The 27,220-nt window shown below is 41.8% G+C and overlaps 1 protein-coding gene across 1 annotated transcript in view; it reads left to right on the top strand.

The window, feature by feature from the left end:
• dnah7 (dynein, axonemal, heavy chain 7) overlaps positions 1 to 27,220 on the top strand; it is a 468,798-nt gene that overhangs the window by 54,629 nt on the left and 386,949 nt on the right. Inside the window, exons 7-11 of the mRNA XM_078228625.1 lie at positions 126 to 195; positions 5,066 to 5,191; positions 19,191 to 19,310; positions 19,524 to 19,707; positions 24,192 to 24,371. Of these exons, the coding sequence (XP_078084751.1) occupies positions 126 to 195; positions 5,066 to 5,191; positions 19,191 to 19,310; positions 19,524 to 19,707; positions 24,192 to 24,371 (680 nt within the window). The remainder of the gene's footprint in view (positions 1 to 125; positions 196 to 5,065; positions 5,192 to 19,190; positions 19,311 to 19,523; positions 19,708 to 24,191; positions 24,372 to 27,220) is intronic.

Below are 27,220 nucleotides of genomic sequence, written 5' to 3'. Positions count from 1 at the left end.
AAATAGCACAAAAATATTTAATTATATATTAAGTAGTAGTGGGCTACGTTCATGAGAGCATTGGTATGAAAATGGCAATTTGAATATTTGCACATTATTTACAAATATATTTCTCACATTTTCAGTGGACTTTGTTTTAAGAGATCCCAGAGAGAAAGAGGAAGTCAAGAAAGAGCTCCCCATTCATCGTGCAGAGTAAGAAGGATTAAATTAAGTGAAATTATTAAACATTTACTTTATTTGTATGTGACTACAGGAAGGTTAAGTAGAACTTGGTAACAAGAATGTGTGTTGTTTACATTTTTGACGACTCATTCAATTTACGTATCTAGGTGGTATAAGATAACGTGCAAAGATTATTATTTGATACCCTTTCTTATGAATACAAATAAATATAACAATTATGCAACTTTTCTTGTGTATTTCTCCTATTCTTTAGTTCAGACTATCTTTCAGTTTATTTCCCACACTTTTTCTCTTTAGGCCTGACTCGTTCTATGGCCTGAATTGAATAATCTTGGTAGGGATCCCTACAGTGAACCTGAAAGCTGGGGGTGACCCCCGCCTTGGCCATCCATGGGACACATGTCCACATTTTAAGGCATCAGACAATTGGTTGTGTTGAGGCCGCTGCTATTTTATAGGATGACTGCTTACCTCTGAGAGCTGTCAGCCAATTGGAGGGCTGGTAGCTCAACAATCTCAGCAGTGGCCGTTGCTGGGACTGCACCTGGACAAAAAAGAAGTCCCGTGAAGACTCTGCTCTCCCAACCAGGTGGCTGGGATCTAAAAGCACCAGGGCTAGTCTGGCAGGCACCACTGAGATGGGGTGAAGGGGGTGTGATTGGTGAGGACAAAGCATCTACCTTACTGGTAAAATGTTTTGATTTACTTGTAGAAAAGTTGGTAAAAGACCTCTGGCTTACTTTTGGCGGTTTTGTGGTGAGCTGCTGCAGTGATTCAGGAAGGCCAGACCTGCTTGAGATATGAGGCTGTGGTTATAATGCCTCTGGATCTACAACATGACCAGGAACATGACCAGTTCAACAAGAAGGTGGTTATGGAATGGTGTCACCATCTTCAACCCCAGCTGGAGTTGGTGACTACACTACCAGTGGCCATTACAGTCACAGTGGTGTTGAATTTTAAAGCGTCCTGATCTTCCCAGGTGGCCAATGTCAATATTCCAACATTTCCTCGTGCACCATTCTTTGATGCACTCTTTGAGTTGAGAGAGGTCATGTTACATAAGGAGAGTCGAATCCCTCAGCAGCATGAGAGGGATCGTCACTTTGTCAGGATAGAGGGATTTGCATTGATGTAGACACAGTGGATTATATGAACATGGCTCTGTGGACAGCCCCCATGTCAAAAGAGAAAGAATCACAAATTCTGAACATTTTATCGATGTGCAGTTGCTCTGCTATCATGCACAATACACCACATTGGTGAATACCTGCCAGACTGGCTCTCAAGGTAATAATTCCTTCATTCTGAAGCAGTGAACGTTTCTCGCTGTTGTCTGGTATCCATGTAGAACCAGAGGATGACTTCTCGGGGACAAAGGTTACACAAAGGTACACAAAGGTTACACAAAGGTACACAAACGTAGGGCGGCACGGTAGCACAGTGGTTAGCACTGCTGCTTCACAGCTCCAGGGACCTGGGTTCGATTCCCGGCTCGGGTCACTGTCTGTGTGGAGTTTGCACATTCTCCTCGTGTCGGCGTGGGTTTCCTCCGGGTGCTCCGGTTTCCTCCCACAGTCCAAAGATGTGCGGGCTAGGTTGATTGGCTATGCTAAAAATTGCCCTTAGTGTCCCGAGATGCGTAGGTTAGAGGGATTAGCGGGTAAATATGTAGGGATAGGGGGGTAGGGCCTGGGTGGGATTGTGGTCGGTGCAGACTCAATGGGCTGAATGGCCTCTTTCTGTACTGTTGGGTTTCTATCATTCTATGGCTAATGACACCCCTCTGTTACCTGGCCATTAAAGAATAATTGCTCATAGTGAGAGCCATGGAATCACCAGGAACATCATGGAACAGGCAATCTTTATAATAAATGCTCTCAATCCCTGGGCAGTGGTTGGGAGCCCTTTAGTACACATTACAGTCAAGTTTGTGATAGCCTATTGCACCTTCCATGATATTGCCATTGTGAGGGCACAGCTATTGCCACCAGGAATCTTGAAGCCACCTTCTTCAGCCCTTTGCTCTGGATTGGCCGTCTGAGTGCCTGCTGAGACTTTGGTTTCTATAAAACTTATGGCCCTTTCCCACTATGGATCATTCCCTGACATTACATCCATCTAATACCCCACCACAATGTCCTGTTACAATCTGGTTCGGGACCAGTAAATCAACAATTGCACTGCTCCTTATATGGGACTCACCTCAGCAATCCTTGTAATCTGTTGGAGCACCGATTGTATGTTGGCTGCAAATCCCTTTGAGTATTGCCGTGATGGCAGCAGCTTGAGCCTACATGGATCTCATGGCCAGTGTCTGAACTTCCATATTAGGAATGAGGCGTTGTGTGACTTCTGTCTTTGTTGTATTGGAAGTAACCGACTCAGCATCATGGCTGGGTCTGCATGTGCTGTCATGAAGTTGGCCACCACTTCCATGATGTAAAGCCTGGGCCCCACGGGTTTCATGATGCCCTTTGCCATGTTGGAGCTGGACTCTTTCATGCTTCTTGAAGGCCTGCCAATGCGCCACTGTCTGTGCTTCGTAATCAGCATGCTGCGTTCGGAAAATCCTCACCTGAGTCCAAGTAGCAGAATCTATAGTAGAAACTGTCTTTAAGTGAGCTGGTACATAAGCTACACTTTCCCTCTGGCTTAGCTGCAGTCCACTCATGCCCAGTGACTCGCCATGCATTGATCCCAACTTGATAACAGTTCACGCAATGCTAGTGTCTGAGCTGGTACCACTATATCACCAATATGAGATTACTATCCCTCTTCCTCCTCGGTGCACTGTGGGTGGATACTTGGCAGCATCCAAAAGTATAAAATCAAAGGATGGGTTTGGGTGACAGGGTGACAGAGATGTAAAGCAACTAGTCCAAAATAACACAATCTTCCGTAATGCTGAATCAGGGTACAATGAAAATTGTGAAGGGCCGTAAGGCTACATGCTACTATCTGAATAGCCTCAGTGTTGCCTGATGCTGATGACCTGATGTCACAGCCATCCTCATGTTGCACAACACTATCTTCTCCATCAACTTAGTAAATGAAAGCATGCCTGACCCCTGTCATTGTCTCCTGCTCCCTTCTGTTGTGTGTCACCTTGTCCTGCCAGGAAAATATGAGTAATTGTGTTGCGCTTGTTAAGAACCTCGCTAATGTTAAATGCCAGGGGATCCCAAAAGTTATTCAAAAGTTTGAATTGACATTTTATAATGAGTCCTAAACTATTGGGCTGGATCTTGCTGCAAAAATAACACTGAATAACGCATACTGTTATTAATGCCCAAATTGGCCACTTCGCTACTTAATTCACATTGTTCCACTTTTAGCTTTGCACAAGTGGCACTTTGGCCTTAACCTCAATGCAATTTTTAAGAACTTGCTGGATTTTCACATTTATTTCTCATTAAAAACTCACTGCAGAATTTATGTTTTCTGTATGGAACAATTTGAGATGTCTCAACAAGGATCTTTTTCCTGCAATGCAAAGACTCAAGACAAACCAAGCAGTGGATAGTTAAGAAGTTGGTTGATTGCATTTTCTGCTACGAGATAAGGACAAAACTCAGAGGAGTTTAAAGGCCACCTCCTGGGAAGCTCTAGGTCAGGTTTTAATTCATACCTTTAGTAAGTGTGGAAGCTAGAATGGCTCATACATGCAGCAGACATTGCCTTCTAGATTTAACTACAATATGCAGCACCTTTGGTACACAGTTGGTGTTATGGGTTGTCCGCAGTTGCCTACTCTTTCCTGAATGATGCTGTTTTATTATGTTTGATATGTGGTGATGCTTAATGAAGAAAAGAAACAGATAATTTCCCTGGAGGATCTCTTAGGGCATGATCTTACTGACTGTTCATGCCCTGCTGCCACTGCAGCGAGGACAGAGAATTTGGTGCCCAGCCAAATCTCTGTTCACTGCAGCTGGACCAGAAAATCCCACCACATGAATAGCTGTAGGATTCCGGCTATAGACCGCATTCCTCATGTACTACAATCACACCTGACCAATTCTGCAGGCTCTGATTTGGTGTAGATTTTTTGGGGTGGGCAATTAGAGAGTAATCAGTTCCATTTTAGCTCCTGATCAAAATGGGTTGCTGCAGGTTGTTAAACTTTATACACTGGCAGAATAGAAGATCACTTCCACCATTGAATAATCTGTACTGGTGTGCCAAGTTGTCAAGCGCTTGTAAAATACATGAATTAGTATCCCAGTGTCAGGACCTGGTTTTCCCAGAAGCAATCAACATAGACTTATTCTTACTACATGTAGAAGCATCATATTATTCAAAGATTGAAGACACCATACATGATAGGTAATTAACTTTTTATTCCTTTACATGTAACACAATCAGTTGTGTAGGTAATCAACTTCCGGAAATTTTGGCCTTGAAAACCTACCCTTTTGCTATTTTTTTTGATCATTGCTGAATTATTTTCTTGTTACAGCTTCTCAACTGCTGTTGTTTTGTTTGAAGCATTATGGGATATTTGGTGCTCTATAAATATAAGTTTCTGTGACATTCCATTCCATACATGTTGTTTTACTGATACAACATATCAGCCAAAAAAGCAACTTTGCCACAGAACATTTATGTAACAGATTTCAAGTTGATTTGGAATTGTATTGCAGTTTGAAATAATAATCGATTTTATAATGGTCAGTACCTACCTGCAAATCTCAGTAGATTCCTAGGTTGCTATAATTACTTTTATGAATGCTTTGATGCCAAGAAGTCTAACTCATGAAATTTAATTTTTACACATTTCCCAATTTTATTTCATGTCTGCGTCTATGAAATTTTATCTTAATGACCTAATACTGGACAATTTTATGCGTAACCTATATTTCTTCATATTTTTAAGGTTGGAAATTGTACCAAAACCATGGAACAAGTCATTTTTGACAGCACGCAACTTAATAAAGGCGAACCTGAATTCAATTAATCCCACTATGTTGGCTGTCCTGGATCTCTGGCAATGTTCTTTTAAGTGAGTTCTTATACTAAGATGTATACTGAAGCCAGAAAACTTACTCGCTTCTCGGTTGCTTTTTCTATGGCGGGTGGGAGAAACGAGACAGCAATGGATGGTTGAGACTTTAGCTATGAAACAGAAATGGTTGACTTACCTGCTAGCACATCTAAGTGGTGATGACACTGCATGTAAATTCCCTGCCTATGTTTGCTGAGTCTTGCTGTATCCTACTTAGCAAATTTGGACGTTGGGAAAATAAATTCCAGCATTCATCCACTCTTTCTTCTATTGTATGAATATTTAATACAATTTTAACAAGGTGATAACTCATTTAAATTGGACAATCTTTCACCTCCTTTGCAATGACAAAGAAGGGAATTGGTTAGAGTAATTTCCAACCTTGGATAATTGAATAACATATGTTAATGCACTTTTATTCAGTTCTAATTTGATTCCATTCTTAGCAGTATAAAATAATAAAAAGTACAATATGAGTACATGGGACTGAATAGGATTGAGGGTTATAGGTAAGCCTATATATAAGCCTCGGTAGGTAGGGACATGACCGGCGCAACTTGTGGGCTGAAGGGCCTGTTTGTGCTGTATTTTTTCTATGTTCTATGTTCTAAAATTACACATGAATAAAACTATCAGCTGGATATGAAAAAAGATCTGCAAATTTGACCTAACCTTGTATTATGTTGTAAGAGCAAAGATTCAGGAATTCATAGCATAACAATAAGATACAATGGGCCTCAATAAAATAATAATATGTTATTCTGCAGCAAAATAGAAGTCAGCATTTCATTGTGACCTATCTCAAATTTAGTTGGTATTAATACTTTTTCATAGAAACCCATAGAAACCCTACAGTGCAGAAGGAGGCCATTCGGCCCATCGAGTCTGCACCGACCACAATCCCACCCAGGCCCTATCCCCACATATTTACCCTCTAATCCCTCTAACCTACACATTTTAGGATTCTAAGGGGCAATTTTTAACCTGGCCAATCAACCTAACCCGCACATCTTTGGACTGTGGGAGGAAACCGGAGCACCTGGAAGAAACCACAGGTACGAGGAGAATGTGCAAACTCCACACAGACAGTGACCCAAGCCGGGAATCGAACCAAGGTCCCTGGAGCTGTGAAGCAGCAATGCTAACCACTGTACTACCGTGCCGCAATTAAGGAAGTATAATTCATTATTAAATTCTCAGTTAGCCTTTTAAGTACAAGCAGCTATTTTTTCTGTCTTTTATATTATTGATTGACCTCCCATAGAATTGCTCATAGCAAACCGGATGATATGCCATTTCATAAGAATAGGACCATAATACAGATTTTTTAAACAACAAATACCTATTTATTCCTCTAACTAGGTAATCAAAAGAGCTACCATCTTAATTCTAAGCAATTATTGTATGTTACAATGGACATGCTACATTTTTCAGATTTCTCTTATATTTTTAGGGGCGGCACGGTGGCATAGTGGTTAGCACTGCTGCCTCACAGCGCCAGGGACCCGGGTTCGATTCCTGGCCTCGGGTCACTGTCTGTGTGGAGTTTGCACATTCTCCCCGTGTCTGTGTGGGTTTCCTCTGGGTGCTCTGGTTTCCTCCCACAGTCCAAAAATGTGCAGGTTAGGTGGATTGGCCATGCTAAATTGCCCTTAGCGTTAGGGGGACTAGCTAAGGTAAATGCATGGGGTTATGGGGGTAGGGCTTGGGTGGGATTGTGGTCGGCGCAGACTCGATGGGCCGAATGGCCTCCTTCTGCACTGTAGGATTCTATGATCTATGAACTATTTTGGGTAGAATTTTAACATGCAATGGTGGAGGCAGTTCTTTTGGGGTGGGGGTTAAATCTGCAAAAAATGCTGGCATGCTGGAAACCTGACATGATCCTGTTCACTTCTGCCTTTAACAGGTGAGTGTTTGCAAGTGTGCAGGAAAATGCTTTGGGGGTGTCAAATCTGTCATTTTAATATGCTCAAAATCAGTTAATTGTAAATTTAACCCAGCATTCTGGTGTTAACAGCCAGAACACAAGATTCCCGAGCTGTATGAAACTTGCCAGTCAACGAGGTGAGAGCACGGTGGTGATTGACAGGGCTGTAAAATTGACAGGCAGGAAAGTTTTTATAGATTGAAACAGCACAGCTGCTTCCTCACCTAGGTGAAAGGATTTTGCTTACATGACTTCTCTGAGTGTGCGCTTTCACCACTTTAAAGGTGATTTCTAATATTCTGAGTAATTTCTGTTATTTTTGACTTTACTCATCATGATCTGTACATCCCTGATGTCAGCGTTCACTATTGCATGGGAGCAACTAATACAAACTTTTGATCTCTGATGAGGAACATGAGCAGTGACTTCCTCAATAGCAGGAACAACACTAACAGCAACCTTCTCTTCGATCCACAAGACGAAGGGAATTGGACACAGAGTTTTAGCTGTAAGGGACAATACCTTCAGTACACAGAGGGCCAGCTTTCTCGATTTTTTCCAGAACCAGTGTCTCAAGAGGCTCAAATCTTCACTGCAGGTCGTTGCAGACATTTGCAGCCTCCTGAAAGAAGACCCCCTGCTGAATGAACCAGGTGGCCAGCATAGCTGATTTTATCACTTGTGGCTCCTTCCAGGGGTCTGCTGATTTTAGAACCTTATGCCCATGAATGCACCTTACAGATGATCAATGCTGTTTGCCAAGGCTGCAACATATGCTCACATTGCTACTGATGAGGCCAGTCAGAACCAGAGGGCTCTTGCATTTGCTGGAGTTGTTGGATTTACGATACATATATGACAGTGATGGCTTATTTGGATTAATCAGCAGTTTTCATCACCTCAAACACTTCTATCTACTTTGTGCATCGACAAGGAGCAAAAGCTTTGTGTCCATTAATGGACCAACATAATCAATATGGATTTGCACCTTTGGCTGGCCAGGCCATTCCCAAAGATGCAGATAGGCTACCTTAGTGGCTTGAAAAGTACATTTCTCTTTCTTGAGGTGAACTCCAGCCTCTTGGAATCTCTTTAGCACCTCCTCTAATTTAGCTAGGTGCTCAGTTTCTGTTGATCCGTTTTCAAAACATCATCCAGGTATATAACTCATGGTAGCCCTTGCAATAGACTTTCTATTGTTTTCTGGAAAATAGCACACACTAACAACACAGTAAAGGGCAGGCACATACATTGGAACAAACCTCTTTGTGTGTTTATTGTGATATAGTCTCAGGAAGTGTCATCTAATTGTGATTTACTTAACTGGTGAATTGGAGTATTACATTGCTGACGAGCTCCAAAGAGAAAAAGGATCCCATAATTATGATAATTATAAAGTCACATTGAAGTTCAGTTCAAGTTGAGAAACAGAAGAGTGTTTGCAGAAATGCCTCTGTTTGGACGGATAGATCCTTTTGATGCCTCTATGGAGGATTGCACAGTTACATTGAATGTTTGGGCTACCATTTTCACGCCAATGGAATTGAGGAGGAGGGGAAGAGAAAGGCAGTCCTTCTGAGCATGTTTGGGACTCAGGCCTACAGTTTAATATGCAGCCTCACATCCCCAAACACAACTGACTCCAAGTCATTCCCTGAGATAGTTGAATTGATGAAAATACACTATACAACCCGAAGCCATTGGTAATATTTCCACAATTTAAATTTACCTCAACTGGAAGAACCCTTAGGGAAATATTGCAACTTGTATTACCAAGTTAAGATAGGTCTCAGAGCACTGCGACTTCAGAGCCACTCTCAACAATATGCTGCGGGACTGTTTAATCTGCAGGGTAAATAATGAGGCCATCCAAAGGAAGCTATAAGCAGAGGCAGATATAAATTTTAAGAATGCACTGCAGATGGTGGAGGAGCATGCAAAATGACACGGTTCACCAGTTAGGGCTGGAAGCAGCGGCACTAAAAATGAAGATGTAATTTTAAAACGGGAGGCAAATCCAGCCATGAATAGAACAGGAAGATTTAAAAGGGCCAATCAAGTGCCTAGGATTGGAATGTTACCGGTGAGAGAGCAATCTTTCCCCCCCACAACTGCAACATTTATTTACATATAACTGTAATACAGAGGCTTGCAGCCTCATGGCTGCCAGTCGGCTTCCGAGAAGATTCTGGAACAGAAACACGAGCTCACCAGGGTGATTCCCTGATTGGTTCCCTGGGTCATGTGACTCTTACTCTGCAGCTGGATCCTTAAAGGGACAATCACCACAGAAGTGTATGATTCAATCACATTTTCAAGTAGATTAAGACAGTGCCACAGTTCTACACTATTCAAGTGAATCCCTTTGTGCAACAAAAACTCTTTTTTTTCACCAATTAACTCCACATGCCCCTGTGCATGTGATTTTGCTAAAGTTAGAAGCAGGTTGCTTTATTTTTGTTTTGATTCTTTCTGGGAATGTGAGCATCACTGACAAGGCCAGTATTATTGCCCATCCCTAGTTGCCTATGAGCAGGTGAACTGTCTAAAGCTGAATGGCTTGCTAGCCCATTTCAGAGGGCAGTGAATAGTCAACCACATTGTTTTAAGATTGAAATCACACGTAGGTCAGACTGGTAAGTACGGCATATTTCCTCCCATGAAGGACATTCATAAACCAGATGAATTTTTACAACAATCCAGAGATTTTGTGGTCATTATTAATGAAAGTGGCTTTTTATTTCAGATTTATTAATTAAATTTAAATTCCTCCAGCTGCTGTAGTGGAATTTGAACTCATATTTCCAGAGCATTTGTCTAAGACTCTGGATTACTAGTCCAGTAACACTACTACTATGCTACCATTCATGTTAAGAGTTTTAACAACACCAGGTTAAAGTCCAACAGGTTTATTTGGTAGCAAATACCATTAGCAGCGCTCCGAAAGCTAATGGTATTTGCTACCAAATAAACCTCTTGGACTTTAACCTGGTGTTGTTAAAACTCTTACTTTGTTCACCCCAGTCCAACGCCAGCATCTCCACATCATGACCATTCATGCTGACCATCCCCCTACTTTGACAGCTGTGATGCCCATGACAGACATTCTCTGGGCTTTGGAGCTCATGAGTGCTCAGCCCAAAAATTGCAACTTGCACCTGTGCAGGAGTAAACGCAATAATTGAGGCAAGAGACAGCATGTGGAGCTTTGACTGGGGTGGGGAGGGAGGTGGTGGTCAAGTTATGAGAACTAGAAGTGCCTTGAGCGGAGTTCCCATTCTTTTGTGCCTTTTCTCAATATTCCCTCTCATGATCTCGGTTCACATCCCTGCTGGTCAAAAGCTGGAGAGCACTTTTCTCACAGGAAGTGTAGACAGAGTCAGTGGATGGGAGGCTGATTTGCGGGATGGATTGGGCTACATTCACGACCCTTTGTAGTTTCTTGTGGTCTTGGGCAGAGCAGGGGCCATACCAAGCTGTGATACAACCAGAAAGAATGCTTTCTATGGTGCATCTGTAAAGGTTGGTGAGAGTCGTAGCGGATATGCCAAATTTCCTTAGTCTTCTGAGAAAGTTGGTGGGCTTTCTTAATTTTGGTGTCAGCATGGAGGGACCAGGCCAGGTTGTTGGTGATCTGGACACCTAAAAACTTGAAGCTCTCGACTTATTGTCCTCCTAGAGACTAAAAACCTTTAAAGAGAAATTTGAGCTTTTAGTTATTAGCTGAAAGGACAATACTTCAAGATTTTGCACCTTATAAAAACATTTTCTATATCAAATGACTAATAAAACATTCCGAACAAAACATGGCAACTTATACTTTAAATTGAGAAATATACAGTTTCTACATTTGCCCAAGTTAAATAACTCTTAGCAAAGAGTTCACAGTTGATCCCAGTTTCCATTGATTTGCTTCATTTCTACTTTTCTAGCCAGATAACTTCTAATCCTAGAACTGTCTCTTACTGGGAGGATTACACTGTAGATTTCTTCCTCTAGTTCCAAGCTAGGCAAATCGTTCAGCCTCTTTAACTCTTAACGAATTTGGTCTTCAAACTGAGCATGAGCATGGTGAATGACAGAGTCAGCATTTTCTCTGCTTAAAGGTGCAGGCCTGGCTGATTCTATCTTTTTTCTTGCTCTCTACCTCTCACTTGGCTACAGACTGCACAAGACAAAAACTGCAACTTCTTCTGCCTATGATATTTCTGGGATTAATTGGAACTCTGTGATCTCAAAATGATTTTCTCTGTCTTTTTCACCATGACAACAGGAACACATTGTAACTGATTGGAAATGCGAATCAGTTATTTTTGACAGCTCCCTTTCAACTTAGAAGTAAAGGGATAGGTTCAAGCCCAACTGTTTACAACTTGCTGTTGATACCATCTTTCTGGGATTTTGGGAGCCGCAGGATCTGCCCATTGAAGATTTAAGATCAGTTGTCATTGTCCCCAAGTGTAAGTACTTTGCACCTCCCTCTCAATAAAGCAATTTGAGACTTGTTTTGCTCTCTGGCAATTAAACTACTCGAACTTACTTGTCAGGCAGACACAGCAAGTGTCACATATCCCCCTTGACTAACTCTAAATTTAAAAATACTGTCCTGAACTATAGCACTTTTATAAACTAAAAAGAATAGCATATGAAGGGATTAAAATCACTGAGTGTAGTAGAGTTTCCCTGTTAATTGAGTACAGAACAGTCCCCCTATCAATCACTGATAGGGGTCTGATTCAATACCAGCTTAATGATATTTTGAGACAAGGTGCTCAAGGTTCAGTCATCAGGACATGACAGCGTATTTTCTGAACAAATGGACAAGGGAGATAACAAAATGTTCTTTTATCTTAACAAAAGTTAACAGAAACAAATGACACCTTAGAAGGCCAGTCAGGGGCGACTATGGCACCCTTGAGTTTACTTGATTTAGTTTACTTGGTTCACAAAATAGGGAACAATGGGAAATGATATTAATAGGTGAACATCACACTCGAGAAACAAATTAAAAATCAATCATGGACCATCACAGCTTGATCACACATCCCTTTAGCAAATTACGAATCAGTCTTGCATTATTTAGGCCATTTAGAATGTAATAACATCATTGCTAGCATTGAAGTCCATTTCTAGTGTTTGCTGTTGAGCGGGAAGCTGAGGCAGGAGAAAGGAATTTTCAACTGCTTATTTGGCCTTTTTGGGTAAAGCCAAAGGCCAACAGGGGGTACTGAAGGGGTTAAAATAATTGAATACAGTAGAGTTCCCCTGTGAAATAAGTATTGAATGATTCTCTGGGAAGATGCTATGAAGGTGTTACAGTACAGTTTCCCCCGTACGGATGGGCAGTACAAACAAGCTGGCCAAGGGACAAGAGGGTGAGAATTCTGATCATCACAAGGTCGTAGGTGTAACAACAAGTGTGGTTATTTGGATGGTGTAGCCATTTAGGCGTACCTCATTAGTAATTAATCATTATAATTTAGACAAGCTTATGGAGGCTGTAACTGGTTAACTATATTCATCGGACAATAATGGAGTAATCAGAACTATTAGTTGTAATTAGACACCAATGACTGCAGAACAAATGTACACTTGTAATTGGCAAATGCAAATTACTTGTAAGATAAGCAAAATTATAATTGTTCATGCCATGTATCACTCAGCAAGTCTGTATGCCACCTGTGACGCTAGTATACCTTTAAGAATTTTATTTAAAAAATCATGTTCTTTGCAGTTTGTAAGCAGGCCCTTTGGTTTCACTGTGGCACTGGCTGTCTGCTAAAAGTTCTTTTATTGCTTGGGTGGCACGGTAGCACAGTGGTTAGCACTGCTGCTTCACAGCTCCAGGGACCTGGATTTGATTCCCAGCTTGGGTCACTGTCTGTGTGGAGTTTGCACATTCTCCTCGTGCCTGCGTGGATTTCTTCCGGGCGCTCCGGTTTCCTCCCACAGTCCAAAGATGTGCGGGTTAGGTTGATTGGCCATGCTAAAAATTGCCCCTTAGAGTCCTGAGATGCGTAGGTTAGAGGGATTAGCAGGTAAATATGTAGGGATATGGGGGGATTGTGGTCGGTGCAGACTCGATGGGCCAAATAGCCTCTTTCTGCACTGTAGGGATTCTATGATTCTAAATTGCTGCTTCAGTGGTTTTAATGGGGGTTTGTTTATTTTTAATCTGGCCTTAATGCACTGACTTGAATTTATGGCTGGGTGGCAGGTCATGTGTTTTGGACAGTTTTTTTTCATGGTGAATTCAAGGTTTCACTTTCGGTTTGGCTGCTGTTTTGGTTAGAAGATGTTTGGACTTCAGACTGAAAAGCAATGTTTCTCTCTTTCTCTCCCTGGTATTGGAAATCCTACTGGCTAGCTGGAAGCAGGTATTCTTGCCATCCGGGAGTGAAAATTCTGCTGTTAGCGCTTTGCTAGTTAGGACCTAGAGTCTTTGTCTCGCCTTGGTGTTTTGGGAAGTTGTTCTGACTTCAAGCTTGTCACTGTGTATAGCAAGAGAACTGCAGCATCCAACCAAATGACTAAGTTCCAGCATCACATAAGTATTTGTATTTTCTGTGCTAAACCTGTGACGAGGGTTGTTTGGTTGGACCAATTCATATATTTGTTAAGGTTTATACAATGTCATGGTTGTTTTTTTCTTGTTTGTAATTGGTAAAAGTTATTGCTAATTTTCTTTCTATGCATATTAATTGTATTCTTAAATAAACTTTGTTTGATAAAAGCTCCCTCGAAGTGAAACATCTCATACTTACCCTAGCCAAATTCAAATATCAAAACTTACGATCCAGGCAGACTTCATAAAACACTTTGGAGTTTCTGACCTGAATTATAACATACCTTGTGGAAGGCAGACTCCCTCGCTATAGCGTGAATAAAGGCTGATTTAAAGCTCCAAAAACTTTGTCTGGTCTGTCGAGGGTGCAAGGTTTGAGTTTGCTGAATGGTAGAGTACTTCTGTATCAGCCCTCAAGAAAATAATCTGATAAACCTCAGGAAAAGATGATATGTAACAATATGATGGGACGAAGTAGAAATGGTTGAGAGCTTCAATTTTTTAGGTGTCCAGATCACCAACAACCTGTCTTGGTCCCTCCATGTGGACGCTATACTTAAGAAAGCCTACCAACGCTTCTACTTTCTCAGGAGACTGAGGAAATTTGGCATGTCCGCTACTCTCTCACCAACTTCTACAGATGCACCATAGAAAGCATTCTTTCTGGTTGTATCCCAGCTTGGTATGGCTCCTGCTCTGTCCAAGACCGCAATAAACTACAATGGGTCACGAACGAAGCCTAATCCATCACTCAAACCAGCCTCCCATCCATTGACACTGTCTACACTTCCCTTTGCTTCGGAAAAGCAGCAAGCATTATCAAGGACCCTACTCATCCCAGACATACTCCCTTCCACCTTCTTCCATCAGGAAAAAGATACAAAAGCCTGAGGACACACACCAATCGACTCAAGAACAGCTTCTTCCCTGCTGCCATCAGATTTTTGAATGGACTGCCTCGCATTAAGCTGATCTTTCTCTACACCCTAGCTATGACTGTAATACTACATTCTGCACTCCTTTCCTTCTCTACGTATGGTATGCTTTGTCTGCATAAAGCACAAGAAACACTATTTTTCACTGTATACTAATGTGACAATAATAAATCAATTCAAATCAAAATGAGGTGGTGCCTTGAGGACGAGGAGTAAATGGAGCTGTAATGTACATTGTTCTCAGGAGTGTTGTGTTGGAGAATGCTGGGAAAGTTTGAGTTGTAGGTGTTGACATCAGAATGTGGGATGCTGCTCTCCTTTCTTCCTCCCACAAGATCATTGAATCTGTTTTGGCAAACAATCCAGCTGTGGTGAATTGCACTCTTGCTGATTACTTCATCAACCACTTCCAACCTTGTCTGTTTGATGCCTCCCGCTCATGGAGAACAACAACTCTCTGCAGGTAATGACAGCTCATAGCATCCAGGGAAGGATCTGACTGCTGGAAGGCGTTCTTTCCCACATTATGCTTCAATTCTTCTGTTTGATGAAACCTGCCTAATCAGTCTGTAATGTTCCATTCTGATTCCTGCTGGGGTCCCTTTGAATAGAACACCTTCCATTGACAGGTGTGGTTTGTTATCATGACTGTACTCTCTGATTGGTTGGGAAATTTGGAAATGGGATATTAATGCTTTGGCTGATAACTTGTGGGCTTTGCTGTGGCTGTTATCAGGTTCCTGACTTGCTCCCTGCTCCAACTATCCCGTCAGCCCCTCACAATTCAACCACTGTCAGTGGATCAGTCCTGTTGAAATTCTCCCCTTTGTTTCACTCAGTTGTTTGTAAGGGGTTGATTTTCGTCCTATGAACTTGTGACTCCAGTTATGTGGTTAAATTAGTTAAAATAACTTGCACAATGACTCTTAGCCTCATTCCAAGTCGGCATGTAAAATACCTGGTTTAAAATGTTGGATTCATATTTGTTTTTGGCTCTTCTGTTTAGGTATGTAAGGAATGGGGTCAGCTCACCAATTTTATGTACTTAATGCACCCATCACAAAGTGATAAAAATATGTTTGGGCTGGAATTCTCTGGTCTCATATGCCCCGCTACCACTGCCAGTGAAAATGGAGAATTTGACGCTCAGACAAATCTCCATTCACTGCAGTGGGACAGGAGAATCCCCGCTGTGGGTGAGTCTGCAGAGTGTCGGCCTTGGTCTTTATCCGTATTTTCTTGTTGCAGCCTGTCACTGTGTAATTTTCATCCCACATGATGCAAGATATTACATAGTACCTTAGTATTGTTGCTTGTTGTTACCTACCTGGATTGGAGCATTTTCTCTGCCATCTACATTCCATGTGTTCCTCCATTATAAAAAATATTTAAAAACATGATTTAAGTGTGTGAACAAAGATACATTTATATATGCAGCAAAATTATTTTTTTCTGTTCCCTTCTATGATTATTTGTAACTATAGAGTGCAGTGCCTCACAATTTAATAGTAAGAAATTATAAATTTGTTTTGAATTTTTATTCTTTCAAGCTGATTAGGTCATCATTATTATTGCCCATTCGTAAGTGCTCTTGAGTAGGTGGTGGTGAGCCACCTTGGACTGCTGAAGTCCATGTCGTGTAGGTACACCTGCAGTGCTGTTAAGAAAGGAGTTCCAGGACAGTGATGGAATGGGGGTGTAGTTCCAAATTGGGATGGTGTGTGGCTTAGAGGGGAACTTGCAGGCGGTGGTGTTCCTATGTGTATGCTGCCCCTGTTCTTCTAAGTGGTAGAGGTCACGTTTTGGAAGGTTCTGTCAAAGGAGCCCTGGTGAGTTGCTACAATGCATCCTGTGGATGCATCCACACCCTTCATTGTAGTGAAGGGTGTGGATGTTGAGGGTGGTGGATGGGGTGCCAATCAAATGAGCTGCTTTGCCCTGGATGTTGAATTTCTTGAGTGTTGTTGGAAATGTACTCACCCAGGCAAATCCTTTTGTCCATGTTTATACTAAGCCTGTAATGAAGTCAAGAGCTGAGTGGCCCTTGTTGAACCCAAACTGAGCTTCAGTGGGCAGGTTATTCCCGAGTACGTGCTGCTTGATAGCTCTATTGATGATCCCTTCCTTGCTGATGATTGAGAGTAGACTGATGGCATGGTAATTGGCAGAGTTGGATTTGCCCTGTTTTTTGTGGACAGAACATACCTGGGAAGTTTTCCACATTGCCAGTGGATTCCAGTGTTGTATTGGTACAACATGGCTAAGCAGACAGCTAATTTTGGAGCATCAGTCTTCAATAATATTGCTGGAATGTATTGCATGCAGTGAATCGAATTGGCTGAAGATTGGCATCTTTGATACTTGGAACCTCAGGAGGAGGCACAGATGGAGCACCAACTTTGTACTTCTGGCTGAAGGTTGTTGCAAATTCTTCAGCCTTTTTTGCACTGATGTTTTGAGCTCCCCCATCATTGAGAATGGGGATATTTATGGAGCCTCCTTCTTCGGTTAGGTGTTTAATTGTCTACCACCATTCATGACTTGATGTGGCAGGACTGCAGAGTTTAGACCTGATACGTTGTTTGTGGGATTGCTTATCTCTGTTGCATACTGCTTTACTATTTGCATGCAAGTCCTCTGTTGTAGCTTCACCAGGTTGGCACCTCAATTTTATATATGCCTGGTGCTGCTCCTGGCATGCCCACCAGCACTCTTCATTGAACTGGCTTGATGATAATGGTACAGTGGGGGATATAGTGGGTCATGATGTTACAGATGGTGGTTGTATGCAACTCTGCTGCTCCTGATGACGTGGAGATGCTGGCGTTGGACTGGGGTAAACATAGAAGTCTCACAACACCAGGTTAAAGTCCAACAGGTTTATTTGGTAGCAAAAGCCACTAGCTTTCGGAGAACTGCCCCTTCGTCAGGTGAGTGGGAGTTCTATTCACAAACAGGGCATATAAAGACACAAACTCAATTTACAAAATAATGATTGGAATGCGAGTCTTTACAGGTAATCAAGTCTCAAAAGGTACAGACAATGTGAGTGGAGAGAGCGTTAAGCACAGGTTAAAGAGATGTGTATTGTCTCCAGACAGGACAGTTAGTGAGATTTTGCAAGTCCAGGCAAGTCGTGGGGGTTCAGTAACCCCACTCAATAGAACTCCCACTCACCTGACGAAGGGGCAGTGCTCCGAAAGCTAGTGGCTTTTGCTACCAAATAAACCTGTTGGACTTTAACCTGGTGTTGTGAGACATGTTACTGTGTTCCTGATGACCACAATGAGAGTTTTAACAACACCAGGTTACTGAAACTCTCACTGTGTTCACCCCCAGTCCAACGCCGGCATCTCCACATCATGACTTCCTGATGACCCACAGTGCCTCATGGATGCCCAGTGTTGTGTTGCTAGATCTGTTTGAAATCTATCCCATTTAGCACAATGGTCATGTCACACAACACGATGGAACATATCCTCGATGTTAAGATGGGACAAGGATGTGCATTGGTCATTCCTACCCAAACTATCATGGGCTGATACACACACACCTGTAGGTAGGGGAGGATGAGATCAAGTAGGTTATTTATTTTATTGATTCCCTCACTACCTGCTGCAGATTCAGTCTAGCAGCTGTGTCCTTTAGCACTCAGAGCCAACTTGGTCAGTAGTGGTGCATTGATGGACATTGATGATTCCCACCCAGAATACATTCTTTGCCACTCTCAGTACATCTTCCAAGTGGTGTTCAAAATGAACGAGTAGTGCTTCATCAGCTGAGGGAGGCGTTAGTCAACAGTTTTCCTTGTCCATGTGTGACCTGATGCCATGAGATGTCATGAGTCCAGAGTCTATGTTGAGAACTCCCAAAACAATTCCTCCCCCCCCCCCCCCCGCCCCCCCCCCCCTCCCCCTCCCGCAACTGTACAGCAACCTCTGGTGGTTCTGTTTTGTTGGTGGGACACGACATACTTAGGGATGGTGATGGTGTGTCTGGGACGTTGTCTATAAGATGTGCTTCTGTGAGTGTGACTATGTCAAGTTGGGAACTGTGCCCTCAATTTTGGCACAAGGAGAGCTTTGCAGGGTTGACGGCTGGGTTTTCTGTTGTCATTTCCGGTGCCTAGGCCAATGCTGTGTTATCCATCTGGTTGCATTCGTTTTTGCAGACTTTGCAGGAGTCTGATACAACTGAGTGGTCCGCTAGGCCATTTCAGAGGTAACTTAAGAGTCAATCACATTGCTGTGGACCTGGAGTCGCATGTAGACCAGGGCAGCAAAATTCTTTCCCTAGAGGTCATTAGTGAATTAGAAGGAGTTTTGTTACCGACAATCAACAATGGTTTGATGGTCATTATTACCAAGACTAGCTTTTTAATTCTAGATTTATTGACAGAATTTAAATTCCATCAGCTGCCATGGTGGGATTCAAACCCATGGCCCCAGAGCTTTGGCCTAGGCCGTCAGCATTACCAGTCTGGTGACGTTAACAATATGCCACCTACTCTTGTCTTTAGAAATGGAGTGAAATGGTGCATGAAAAATAATTATTTTTCTTTTGCAGACAATTACGGTTTATTGATGTTGATGAATTTCGTAATCGTAAGGATTCAATGGAGCTAACCACTTTCCAGGTCTTATTTATGAGGCAAATTGAATCTGCAAAAGATCAACTCCTTAAAAAGTATGATCATTCTAAAAAAATGTCAAATAGAAATTATTAATTGACCCTTAATCATTTCTCCACTGTACATTTATCTGATAAACAAAGATTCTTATGAAAGTTATGTTTGTAAGAAGATGTCACCAACATTAAAATTACCATAACCTTTATTACAAATGAAAAATAAGCTTTAATACTCAGGTTTTAACTGATGATTTTATGAATGTGTTTTAGATGGTTTCCTGAAGTCCAAAATATTTATTACCTTGGAAATAAACGGAAGCAGGTTCCCAGTAATACCAATCGTGCCAAACTACTGTCTTTCTTTAATTGTGCTGCTACTCTGATGACTTCACAACTGCAAAGCTTAACCCTAAAATCCATTCAAGACTATACTGATCTGGTTGTACAACGGCCGGTATGTTTGTCAGAAACATGCAATGTTTTGCTGAATATATTTGTTAATTAACATTGTGCAGTTTATAGAAATATGGTGAAATTTTTATTTCATATTTTTCATGGTTGATAGAGTTACTTGTTTGGCAGTACAGAACTTGAGTATTGCTAAAAATGAGACTTGATTTTATGTCTTGCACTCGTCAGGATAATTTGTAACAAATTGCCAACAATAATGGGAGAGCATCAATTTATACTGTATAAGAAGAGAGTGCTGATTGGTTGGCAAGTGGATTCCACTTGGTTGCTGTTACAATTTAAACAATAAAACGTAACCACAGCTAATATTCAGTAATTTTAAAAATGGTTGCACCATTTTCTAACATACACGATAGCTCCAATTTTGCAGTATTGGAAATGTTGGGGACGATTCTCCTACCCCATAAACGCTAGTTTTCTTGTGCAACGGGGTGGGAAAATCTTGTGTCTGGGCATGCGCGGGATTCGCGTATGCGGTCCAGCCGCGCACGCATCTCCCAGCCCCGGATTCCTGGTGCCATCAGATCCATGTTGGAAACTGGCGGGAAGACAGGTAAGTTATTTTAATCTAATTTTCATGTAATTTAAATGTGATTAGCGGGCCCGGGACTGAATTCTTCAGGCCTGTGAGCCTCTCCCACCCTGCCAGAACGTTTCACTCCAGCAAGGATTACAATAGCTCTCCACTTTCAGGGAGCTATCGGGCTGACCCCCCCTGGAATAAAGGGGGGGCAATCGGGGACCCCCAGGGTGTTGGACGGTGGGTGTTGGTGCGCCCTGGGCATGGGCACCCTGGCAGTGTTGCTATTGCCCAAGGTGTAAAGTGTCCATGCCCAGGGAGCACCTTGGCACTGCACATCGGGCATGGGGCAGAGCCAAAGGCGTGGGGCTTATGGTGGTGAAGCCTAGGGGGTGGAGCCTAGGGTGCAGTTGGAGGAGGTGAGGGTGGGGGGTCCTGCTGCCACTCTGCGTGAAATTCTAATGTGAACTCCCACTAAAAAAACAGCATGAATTATTCCAGTTATCCCGCGAATTCAACACTTAGAATTCTTTTGGGAGAATCCCCCCTCCGTTGTGTGCACATGCTTGTTGCATGGTGCGCCAGTAACCATAGCATGGGAATGCTTGCATCAAACCGAGTAGTATAAAGCCTCCACCCCCATTTTGAATAGATTACAGAGACCAGAAATGTTTACCCAGGGAAATTGGTTTGTACCACACCCAGCAGGGGATTGCAAAATTCAGCAGGATGCATCTTTCCTGTCACCAGCAGACTTTCCCCTTGGCACGGTGGCACAGTGGTTAGCATTGTTGCTTCACAGCGCCAGGGATCCGGGTTTGATTCCCGGTTTGGGTCACTGTGTGGAATCTGCACATTCTCACCGTGTCTGCTCGTTTTTCCTCCGGGTGCTCCGGTTTCCTCCCACAGTCCAAAAGACATGCTGGTTAGGTGCATTGGCCATGCTAAATTCTCGCTCAGTGTACCCGAACAGACGCCGGAGTGTGGCGACTGGGGGATTTTCACAGTAGCTTCACTGCAGTGTTAATGTAAGCCTACTTGTGACTCCTTTAAATATATAATAATAGAAAGGGTAGAACTTAGAACACTCAACATAGATTGAAAAGATACTCAGCAAACTATTGGGATTGAGGGAAGATAAGTCCCCCGGGCCCGATGGCCTACATCCTCGGGTACTAGAGGAAGTGGCAGCGGAGATAGTGAATCCATTGGTTATAATATTCCAAAACTCACTGGACATGGGAAAGGTTCCAATGCATTGGAAAAATGCTAATGTAACACTCTTATTCAAAAAGGGAGGGAGGCAAAAGGTGGGAAATTACAGACCAGTTAGTTTAACATCTGTTGTTGGGAAAGTGTTAGAATCAATTATCAAGGAAGCAACATCAGGACATTTGGAAAGTCAAAATGCTATCCACCAGAGTCAGCATGGTTTTATGAAAGGCAAATCATGTTTGACTAATTTGCTAGAGTTTTTTGAGGATGTAACAAGCAAAGTGGATAATGGGGATCCTGTAGATGTAGTATACATCTACACTAGACTTCCGGAAGGCGTTTGATAAGGTGCCGCACAAAACATTAATTCACAAGGTTAGATCACGTGGGATTAGGAGTAATTTATTAGCTTGGATAGGTGACTGGCTGATGGACAGAAGACAGAGAGTTGGGATAAATATTGTTTTTTCTGGATGGCAAGAAGTAACAAGTGGGGTGCCACAGGGTTCAGTCCTTGGGCCCCAGCTATTTACAATCCATATGAATGACTTGGATACAGGGCTAGAAGGCTCTACAGCCAAATTTGCAGATGACACAAAAATAGGGGGAACAGTAAGTTGCAATGAGGAAATAAGAACCTTACAAATTCATATAGATAGGTTAGGAGATTGAGCCAAAATGTGGCAGATGGAGTTAAACGTTAGTAAGTGTGAGGTCATGCATTTTGGTCGGAAAAATGGGAAGGCGACTTATTATCTAAATAAGGAGAGACTTCGGGGTGCTCTGATGCAGAGGGATCTGGGTGTCCTTGTTCATGAGTCACAGAAAACTAGCATGCAGGTACAGCCGATAATAAACCAAATGGAATGTTGGCATTTAAAGCTAAAGGAATAGAATATAAAAGTAAGGAAGTACTGTTGCAACTATACAAGGCATTAGTGAGAGTGCACCTGGACTACTGTGCACAGTTTTGGTCCCCTTATTTGAGGAAAGATATAGTGGCATTGGAGGCAGTTCAGAGGATGTTCACTAGATTGATTCCAGAGATGAAGGGTTTGTCACATGAAGAGAGATTGAACAGTTTAGGCCTATACTGCCTGGAATTTAGAAGAATGAGGGGAAATCAAATTGGGGTATACACGATGATAAAAGGTATGGGTAAAGTAGATGTGGAGCAGGTGCTTCCGCTGGTGGGGCATTCTAGGACGAGAGGTCATAGTCTTAGGATAAGGGGTAGCAAATTTAAAACAGAGTTGAGGAGAAACTACTTCTCCCAAAGGGTTGTGAATCTGTGGAATTCACTACCCCAAACTGTGGTGGATGATGGGACAGTGAGTAAATTTAATAGAGTCATAGAGGTTTACAGCACAGAAACAGGCCCTTCGGCCCAACTTGTCCATGCCGCCCTTTTTTTAAAAACTGCTAAGCTAGTCCCAATTGCCCGCATTTGGCCCATTTCCCTCTATACCCATCTTACCCATGTAACTGTCTAAACGCTTTTTAGAAGACAAATTGTACCTGCCTTTACTACTACCTCTGGCAGCTTGTTCCAGACACTCACCACCCTCTGTGTGAAAAAATTGCCTCCTGGACCCTTTTGTATCACTCCCCTCTCACCTTAAACCTATGCCCTCTCGTTTGAGACTCCCCTACCTTTGGGAAAGGATATTGACTATCTAACTGATCTATGCCTTCAACACCATTAATCCAGAAATACTCATCTCCAAACTCCGTGGCCTAGAGCTCGGCTCCACCTTCTGTGACTGGATCCTAGACTTCTTAACCCACAAACCACAATTAGTAAGGATAGATAACAACACTTCTTCCACAATTATCCTCAACAAGACTGTGTCCTCAGCCCCTTACTTTACTCATTATACACTTATGACTGTGTGGCCAAATTCTGCTCCAACTCCATTTTCAAGTTTGCTCATGACACCACTGCAGTGTGTCAGATCACAAACAAAAAGGAGGAGTTAGACAGATTTTTAATTGGTAATGTGTTGAAGGGTTATGGGGAGAAGGCAGGAAAATGGGATAAGGAGCATATCAGCCATGATCGAATGGTGGAGCAGACTCGATGGACCAAATGACCAAATTCTGCTCCTATATCTTATGAATTTATGAACTTTTAAATATACCGTAAACTTTCTGGCTCCAACTAATTGGATTATTTTACCTGTATCTTTTAAACAAATAGAAGTTGTCTTTGTTAAATTTTTCGTATTGTTTTCGTAACGTGAAAAATAAAAAAGTGTTGTCACTCTGGGGGGTGATAACACCCTATATAAAGTAGTCTCTTCAATTAAGGGAACAGTGTCACTTTTAATACAATCCATAGGTTCATTGATAGAAATGAGAAAATTGTGAAACAAAGAGCGATGTCTGTAGGGTTGTTCTAATAAGAGCCTATATGTCTAAATTGCCCCCTTGCACTTAGAGGTATCAAAATTGTATGGATATAAACTATACACTGGCTTTTATGTTACACAACTTATATGTTACACCGCTTAAAATTCTGCATGTTGTCTGATTAATTATTAAGCATAATATTCTGCCACATATTACTTTGTGTAATAGACTGCTTACTGGACAGTAAGTTTCTTACATTTGGATATAATTGTTATGTGTTTAAAGAAAATTAGCCACATAGAAGTACTGAGGAAATAAAAGTGTAGCCCATTGAGAAAGGTTTTCACTTCAATTATATATGTCTGGAATTTTATTTCTAGGATTCCATTCGTGTTTATGAACACCCAGGTTTCATTTTGCGTCTGATCCTGAAAAACACCAGTGTTCAATTTGAACCAGAGTTCAAGGATTTTGAACTAATATTCTTGAGTGTTTATGATGTCATACTTAAAACTGCAAATAAAGTGCCAAGAGTTGAAACAAAGCTGTACACTGAATGGGTAAGTGATGCTTACATTTCAACACATGTCCAAAATTAACAGAGATGCACAGTTATACCATTTTAGGTTGTTACATTCATATTAGTGATAACATGTACATTTTCACAATTATTGTGAATGACAGGAAATCCGTTTTTCCACAGTTTTAAAAATGATTTTGTTTTCATCATGATCTGATCATCTAAATAAATGAGAATTTAGGAATTCCCATTGGACGTGTTTGATATTGTGTTGCAAATTGTGAATCTAGTGCCAAGAGTTGGGGAAAAAACTGTACATTGAAAGGCTGTAATTAGTTTTAAAATGCTTTTGCTGGAACCAAGAGCATTAGTTTAGTGCCCAAAGTCACAAAATGACATTTTTATATTTATCTTTTTTCATGCTAATTTTGACCACAAGGTTGATTCACCGTTCAAAACATCTTAGTTACTCAGATAGACTATACTTCAGAAATGCTTCGATTTAGGGGAGTTATGATTGAGGTTTATAAAATAATGATGAGATTAGAGCATGTTTATTTCAACACAGTTGGTTAGTGAGAACTGCGGAAACACTTAGAAGTTATTCAATTGAAAAACATGTTTTAATTTTTGATGATTCTTTTCCTGGAGAAACAAATGTTTGGCTCATGCATTGGATACTGATTCACTCCATTCCATTCCATCAGTTGAGAACTGAGATTGTTTAAGGCAAGGGTAGAAATTACCTATATAAGATCATTATCCTATAAAGTAAATTAGGTGCCGGCAAATTGATCTCCTGTTTCCTAAGGAAGCCAAGTGAGATTTTTGCAATCCCTGCTCTGATTATTGATCTAGGTTCTTAATCTGTTTTTTTGCCACTCCCAATGTCAAGTGCTTGTGTTTATATGGTGTTTTCAAGTAATTAAATGTTCTAAGGCACTTTACTGGAGTATTATGAAACAAAATTGGATGTCAGGCTATAGAAGGAGTCTGATGACCAGAAGTTTTTTCAAAGAAGTGTGCATTAAGAAAAAAAGAGAAGAAAAGCAGAGAGATTTATGGAGAAAATTCCAGAGTTTAGGACATTGGTAATGGAAGGCATGGCTGCCAGTGGCAGATAAGAACAAATGAAAAATGAGCAGGGGTGGACCATTTGGCTCCTTATACCTGCTCTACCATTGATCATGGTTGATCTTCTACTTCCATCTACTTTCCTGCCTGCTCCCCTTGATTCCTTGAGAGATCAAAAACCTATTGATATCAATCTTAAAATGTACTCAATGATGGAGCATTTACACCTGCTAGTATAGATATTTTCAAAGATCCACAACCCTCTGAGTGACAAAGTCTGAACCTCATTGGCCCACAAAAAGTGAGATGAAGGTGGGGAGGCCGCTAAACTTATGAGGGAATTGTCAACAGATTCCTCCCGTCAATCGATTTTTCTGTAGGCAACTGGCATGGTGGACCTAAGCCAGAAAAGAAGCAAGGTTTTGTATAAACAATGAGGCAAAACAATTTACCAGGAAATTGTCAAATTATCAGGGGCACGTGAGAATCACAGGTGTGAAATCAGCCACCAGTGTCATTAGTATAAAAAAAAGTCTGTAAACTAGGCTGCAACTTATGGTCTGAACAAAGCCAGACAATCAGGTTTGGTGGTTTTGCAGAGGAAGGGGCCTATGAGGTTTTGGTGCTCCTAGGAAGGTGTCTGCAAGGTCCTAAGAATCCAAAGAAGAAAGGACCATGGTCACTAAGAGCATCAAGGCAGTGGAGGCTTTATCAGTTGACGTGTGGAGTGTTACGGAATCTGATTCATTCTCTCGTGAACAGGTGAGTGGCCCAGAGAAAGCCATGCAGTCTTTTTGTGCCCTAGGAGAGGCAAGGGGAGCTCCAGTGGCTGGAGGAAGGCATTGAATGTCAATGAGGAGGGTGAATAGGGCAGCCTGTGCATACTGGTTGCAGAAGGGGAGGCAGGGGCGCAGCAGTAATGCCACCGGACTATTAATCCAGAGACTCAGGGTAATGTTCTGGGATATTATTTTGAATCTGACCATGGCAGATGGTAAAATTTGATTTCAATAAAAATCTGGAAATAAAAGTTCACAAAACCGTTGTTGATTTTTATAGTTTGGTTCAATGATGTCCTTTAGGAAATGAAATCTGCCATCCTTGCCTGTCTGGCCTACATGGTACTCCAGACATGTGACTCCATGCTCATGGATGGGCAATAAATACTGGCCCAGCCAGTGACGCCCACATTTCATGAAAGAATAAAAAAGGCATGCCTTGGCAGAGCAAAGCTTCATCAACATGTCCGTGCATCAGTGCCTATGACAGCTGCACTTTTCCAAGGCAGGTGGTTGCAGAGCCAAATGAAACCAATTGTAATGATGAAATAGGAGTTAGGGCCACTGGGATGTAGTGGCCACTATTGCCTGTTGCCTTAAATGTGACATTGACACTCAGTTTCTAAACCATTGTGTCATAGCACGGATCATCTGGAGATTTGTGTGGCTTCTGTCAGCAGTCCAGTGCTGCATAAAGGAGGTCATAGATGCTATGTACTTTCGGCTGGCCAATGCATCAAATTATTATGAATTCTGAACTTTACAAGAGAATTATGTTTTAAAATGCCCCTTTAACTTAAAGTAAAACATTGTTCTGAAAAAAGGTACAGTGAATTCTGGGAAAAATGCCTGAGTTCTAAGGAGTGCCTATGTAATCTCAGGTTGGTATGGGGAGAAACAAATCAAACAGAAACCTATTGAGGTTGTTATGAACTCAAAGAAGACCAGTACCTTCTAAAAAATAAATTCAAACCCTGTTATTAACTGAAAGAATTAGGCCACAAGATGTCACTTTTTAGACAAAAAACCTTTATGA

This window comes from Mustelus asterias, chromosome 14 (assembly GCF_964213995.1).
Source record: "Mustelus asterias chromosome 14, sMusAst1.hap1.1, whole genome shotgun sequence".
Lineage (NCBI taxonomy): Eukaryota > Metazoa > Chordata > Chondrichthyes > Carcharhiniformes > Triakidae > Mustelus > Mustelus asterias.
The sequence above is the reverse complement of the archived record's forward strand: the minus strand, read 5'-3'. Positions and strand labels throughout refer to the sequence as shown.